The sequence below is a fragment of the Austrofundulus limnaeus genome, unplaced genomic scaffold (genome assembly GCF_001266775.1).
Source record: "Austrofundulus limnaeus strain Quisiro unplaced genomic scaffold, Austrofundulus_limnaeus-1.0 Scaffold205, whole genome shotgun sequence".
In the NCBI taxonomy this organism is placed as follows: domain Eukaryota; kingdom Metazoa; phylum Chordata; class Actinopteri; order Cyprinodontiformes; family Rivulidae; genus Austrofundulus; species Austrofundulus limnaeus.
In genome coordinates, this window is record NW_013952607.1 from 788,578 (window position 1) to 794,629 (window position 6,052).

At 40.1% G+C, this 6,052-nt stretch overlaps 1 protein-coding gene across 1 annotated transcript in view; it reads left to right on the top strand.

Moving 5' to 3' along the window:
* Positions 1-2,544, top strand: part of tp53inp1 (tumor protein p53 inducible nuclear protein 1) — a 12,192-nt gene extending 9,648 nt beyond the window's left edge. The window contains exons 3-4 of the mRNA XM_014018926.1: positions 576-1,095; positions 1,282-2,544. Of these exons, the coding sequence (XP_013874380.1) occupies positions 576-1,095; positions 1,282-1,504 (743 nt within the window). The 3' untranslated portion in view covers positions 1,505-2,544. The remainder of the gene's footprint in view (positions 1-575; positions 1,096-1,281) is intronic.
* The last annotated feature ends 3,508 nt before the right edge of the window (positions 2,545-6,052 follow it).

A 6,052-nucleotide genomic window follows, 5' to 3' on the forward strand; every position in this document is an offset into this window, starting at 1 on the left:
ATTTTATTAACATCCCATCATGGATCAGTCAGCAGCAGCAGTATTTATTTCATGTCTGGATGGGATGGATCTACCTGCAGCTGGGAGAGACGCAGCGTGAAGAAGCCTCCTGTCGGTGCTCTGGGACCGGGGAGGAGGAGCTCTCAGCAGCACAATGAAGAAATGCATTCAAGGCAGAGTCTCTCAAAGTCTCAGTAACACCAGAAAAGGGGTCGTGAGATTTTCACTAGTCACTTTTCTGAATAACARTCTCTAGAGGGTCTGAAAACTCTGTAAATATAGCGAGGAAGTCGCTAAATCAGCACCGCTGTGTTCCACAACSHGYYACCTCTCATGTCAGCGAGCAGCGTGTCGGGTCAATTACGTCACACATCGGAGCGGTCAAATTATCGTACATTATGGGATTTTTGGGATTATTGATCGTACATCGTACAGAGGGCAAAGTAATGGTACAAATTCGATAATTATCGTACACCTGGCAACACTGTTTACAATGCATAACTGACAGATAGTGGTCACTTAAAAACAGAACAGATGTGTAAAGTGTTAATAAGATGACTTCTTCTTCTGTGCAGCTGACGCTTGCTCCGCTCAGTGTGGTGACAGCCTCTCTGGTTCCTCCCTCAACATTGACGATGAAAAGGAGGAGGAGGAGGAGGGTTTGGTGATGATCCCCTCTCCCATAGCCAGCCCTGCTATCCGCTACCCCTCCTGCACTTCCCTCAACTCCACGGCCGACACCGACCCAGACGGCGGCGCAGAGGAGGACGAAGACGAGGAGGAGGAGGAGGAGGACGAGGGTGGCTTCCTGCGTCTCAAGGCCTGTTCGTTGGAAGAGAGCTGGTTCATCACCCCRCCACCCTGCTTCACTGGCCACAGCAAGAAGCCGGTCCTCCTGAAAACCAACCCCCTGGAGAACCTGCTGATCGAACACCCCAGCATGTCCGTCTACGCCCATCACATCCCCCCGCGACTGGCCCTCGACCCCCTCCCGCGACATTCTCTCGAACCCGACCTGGACTTTTTGTCTGCCAACGCGACGGCCTCAGGAGGAAAGGAGAAGACCAGACTCACGTTGGAAGGAGCTCGACACAGGTAAGACCCTGAAGTGTAATGAATGTCAACATTTTCTCTTCAGTTATTGCTTTTGTCACTTTGATTTAGTTAAAGTTGCGAATTTTAGATTTAAATTGTAAAGATAGCTTTTAGATCTGCTGAACGGTTGTTGTAAATCGACTTGTACGGTTAACCTGATGGTTTTGTCTTTGCTGCCCCCTGCAGGCCAGATGTGGCAATGGTCCAGCACCGCTCCAGCCTCCACTCCACCTGCTACACGGCGGCTCTCTCTGCCCACACCAGCCTCCTGCAGCAGCGACCAGGTCACCCCAGCCAACGCGCCCAGTCCCTGTCCCGTAAGGCCCTGCGCCGCCTCAACCTGCTGCGACCCCCGAAGCCCGGCACCGTGCACCTGCACCAACCCACCCAGAGGCACCTCAACTTCTGATAGGTCCGGATTTTTTCTTTCATCATCGTCATCATCATCAACCTCAGTACAGCTTGGGAATCTGACACTGGCCTTTCACAAACACTCACCTTTTGTGCTCGTTTTATCAAGAAACAAACACCAGCAACCAGCTCATCTGCCGCAAACCACCCGCCGGATCTGTCCGGGAAACTCATCGGACAGTGAAACAGGAAGTGCGGCGTCTTTTTCTGTGTCAGATTTCGAGGCCAGTGAACTTTTTTTTATCCTGCTCTTCAATCCTTTCTTTTTAAAAGTCGCTACGAAGAAGGGATGCAAACAAAATCTCATGTTCTCCCACTCCGTTTGTTTTTGTCCACCAATTTGTTTTCTCCCCACTTTCCTGACTACTTTGTGTCCGATCACAAGGAGGACGAGGCGTCGTTTGATCTCTCCTCTCTCCCCTTTTCTTTTTCTTATTTTGTTCGTTACAAACAGTTTAGAATCAACGCTGTAGGTCACTTTATTCAGAGGCAGGTTCGTGGTGCGGCAGGAAGGTCAAATGGTGTTTCAGTGACACGTGGCTCCAGAGTTGGTCGTCTAGAAACTGTTTGGGCAAATAGACAAGGCAGTTGAGGCATTATTTTTTGGAATATGTGCAGCAAAAAGAAAAAAAAAAACAGTGAAAGCTTTAAGTTTTAGTTAAATGCTAATATTAGCTTGGTGGTAATGCTGTAGGTGGGAACAACTTCAACGGAATAACTTCCCTCCAACTATCTGACACTAAAATATCAGCAGTTTGTTCATCTTGCTTTTTGTCTTCAATGAGTTCAAGCATTTCACAAAAAAAACAGGGTACATCCAGTTAAAATGTCAAAAGAATGGCTTTTCACATATTTTAAAGTGCAATACTAAAACACTGCCTCGCTGCCTAAAACCAACCCACATGTCTAGATGCTGGAAAAACAAAAACCTGAACAACAAAACAGAGTTTAAACATATTTTCAGATTCACACTCGTGCTGTAGCTGCTCTTTCATTTTAAACTACTGTATTTATTCAAGTATAATACGTAAAATTAAATCCATAAATTCATCCATAAAGTTGGGGGGTAGTACTAAGATAAATATTTTTACTTATGTATTTTAACTGAAATATCGGCTTCATTCACAAAATGCCTGAGTCCAGAAATGAGACCGCGTCGTAAAAAGCAGTTGAAACGAGCTTACGTCTGACACTCCTCCATTCTTCAGAGCGAGATAATAACAGATCCAATCAGGCGACATGATGTGAAAAAAAAGTGTGAGGGGGTAGTCCTGCACCTTAGTAATGATAGCAAACTAATGACATTAGCGTGTGACCKGGCCGCTCCTCGAACAACAAACACGTTCGTCTGTAATGGCTGCCGTCTACCGGTGTTCTGAAAAAGTTTCTATCCCTGAAAAAAGTTTCCCCACCAGAGGGGGTACTCACGAGTAGGAAGTAATCTGCTTTTCCCCCACAAGATGGCCCAAATCTCATGTGAAGTCTCTGACTTTTGCATTGGCGCATCCTGGTGGACTATGTGTAAAATGCCAGAATTCATATGATGCTGCTACAGCTGATATATATTTGTTGTCAAAATACCTTTTTAGTACATGTGTTGTTAAAATATAACGAACAGTCCAATGATCCTTTTACTGATACTGTATGTATAAAGACTGCAAAGGCTGAAAAATCTTGAAGTCTGTATGAAATTGGAGGTAGTTTGAGTATTAAATTTTTTATGCTTTTTAAGCTCAAAAAGTTGGGGGGGGGGGTCGTATTATACATGAGATCATATTGTACATGAATAAATACGGTAGTTCCCACTTTTGAGCAGACACATACGGATTTTTCTGTTTTATTTTTGTTTTCTATATATTTGACCTCAGGTTGCCTTTATATTAGTTTGAACCTGAAAGCATCATTGTTACAAATCAACCTAACTATGTTAGAATGTTTTAAGGACGTACGTCTCCTTATTTTCCTGCCATTTCAGATCTTCAGCACCACGGTTTAGTGAAATTCAGGACCTTCTGCAGCACAGCCTGAACCTGCTTCTGACTTTATACTAATTCAGTACGTTTCACTTTTTCAAACAGTTCAAACGTTTGTAAGAATTACTGGGTTAAACATCACTAAATGCCTTGTTTTCACAGTAGCTTTGAGAAAAATAGAAATGGCTAAAAAAAAGTATTAAAAAAAACTTCCAAAATAGTTTTGTTTCTTCTTGAAAACATATCAGTATGAAGTTGTACGCATTTATGGTTTCTTGCTTTGGTATGTTTGGTCTAATGTGCAGTTTGTTGCATGTTTGTAGAGTTTTGTTAGAGCCATGATGTTGGGAAAAGAAAATGGAAAATGTTCTTTTTTTTAAATTTGCTTTGAAACGAATCTGCAGTCCACTTCTCAGGGTCACAACCAATCACCTTTACTCTTTAGAAAAATGCAGATTTACTTGACATCTGATGATTTTTGTTTTTCTTTGTGCACGCTCAGACTTTTCCAGCTCTGTCCCTGTGAGCTTTTCCTCGTGAAAATGTTTGTGAGAATGAATCAACGTCAGTCTGAGGACTGTGAAAATTGAACTGTCTCTCAATTGTTGGGAATCTTATCAAGACACAGAAGAACTGTTGGTCTTTTTTCAGAGATGTTTATATATTTATATATTTTTTTCTCACGTGTAATATTGTTTTAGAAATGTATGTAATGCTAATACTTTTCAGCTGTTATAATTTCCATTCTAAGATAGTTACGTTTTTGTTTAACTGATATTTAAACAAACAAACAAAAAAAAAGAAGTAGTGCTTTTAAACTTTTTACTAGTTTGTAAAATAATAATCATTATTTGTGTTATTAGGAGCTTTTGGCCCTATTTGCTCAGAAATTGCATTTTAATTTGTCTTCTCTAAAGCACGTTGATAGTACCACACTGCAGAAAAATCGAAATAATGAAAAGATGACAGATTTGCTTTTAAAAAAGAAGAAAAAATTATTTAATCTACATTTAATCATTTTTAACACTTGTATGTTTTCACATTTTACTGAAACCTAAAAAAATTATTTTTGGCTGTACTTTTGAAGACATTTACAGTTTACTTTTAAGATTTACTTCCAGCTTTCTGGACAAGGGCTCCGACTTAACAAGTTTGGATTTCGTTAAACAAAACGTTATTTGAATGTAGTTTCAATCCAGTGTCACTGAAGAATGTCAAAGATAAAGTCGGTCAGATCAACTTGATTCTTTTTGAGGATAAATCGTGACATGAAATCACATTTTAAGGCTCATAAAACAAAACAAAAATAAATAAATAAAAACTCACCAACTTTGAATAATACCGTTTTGCAGCATGGATTCTCCTTTTTAGTTTGTGTTGATGAAACTGTAGCATGGATAAAAGAAATAAAAAAATGCACTAACAGTTGTTAGGCGTGTGTACGGTTTGCTGTAAATAATGCAATAGATGAGTTGGCTTTTAGCGTATTTAAGCTTTTTGTTTTATTCTCAAAAGTTCTGACTCTTTCTGTAATAACCTCAGTAATTGATTCGTGATGTTATGTTCTGTTACTGCAACATTTTGGAAAAAGACAGAAGCGATTGGAGAACATGTTAAATTGTGTTTTTGTTTCTGTTCTCGGCTCATCTTTCATCATCAATCTAACAGGGATTTCTAGTGTTTTTGTTCAATGCCTTGAAATCTGTGGATCACGTGCCTTCCAGGTGAAAATGTAATGACAATGCATCGATGAAGAACTTGAACTTTTTTTTCTCGTTTTTTTTAAATGTTCCAATCAGATGTAATGGGTTAAAAAAAAGACATCAGAAATGAACTATGCATCGCTCAGAAGAAGCTTCGTCACTTTCGCCGCCACCCTCYGCCCAGCCTGAGAACAGCTTTTCTAATGACTCGACAAACCAGACAGAATGATGTAGCAAAACCTCTTCTCTCCTTTTAATGTTTTCTTAAAGTGTGAAGAATATTTTGTGGCATTCTTTTTTTTTTTTCTTCCACCAAGTGTTAGACATATTTGTTTTTGTGTAGTTTACTGGAAAAAATACAGCACTTTGCCAAAAAGAGGGGGGGGAAAGTGTGGTAATTTTAGGATTAACTTTGTATTTATCGATATAACTGTTCTGCTTGTTTGTATGTTGGATGTATAACAATTTAATTCACTCTGTTCTGATGTCAGAAACAGCAACACGTTAATGAAAGAGYGCGGTCATCTGTTTATGAACTGTAATAGTTATTACATGTGATCTCTTATTAGCCTTTAATAAATGGTTTCATACACAAACTTGTGCCTATTTTCTATTTATGCTGTTGTTGTTTGTCATTGGACGAATGTCTTCAACTGGATGTGAGCTGATAACTTATCCAGTGAGCTAAAACCTGGTGTGGTAGTAGCTGGGAGTCATTCGTAACACACAACGCAATCACTAACTATGAAATCTGTTCTTAAAACTTTGATTCAGTTGATCCAGACCCAAACCAGTGGTTATTCCGTATGTTGCAGGTGTTTCGGAGAAACTGAGATGTTTATTTTCTAAACATGATGTCCCAGTGGCTTT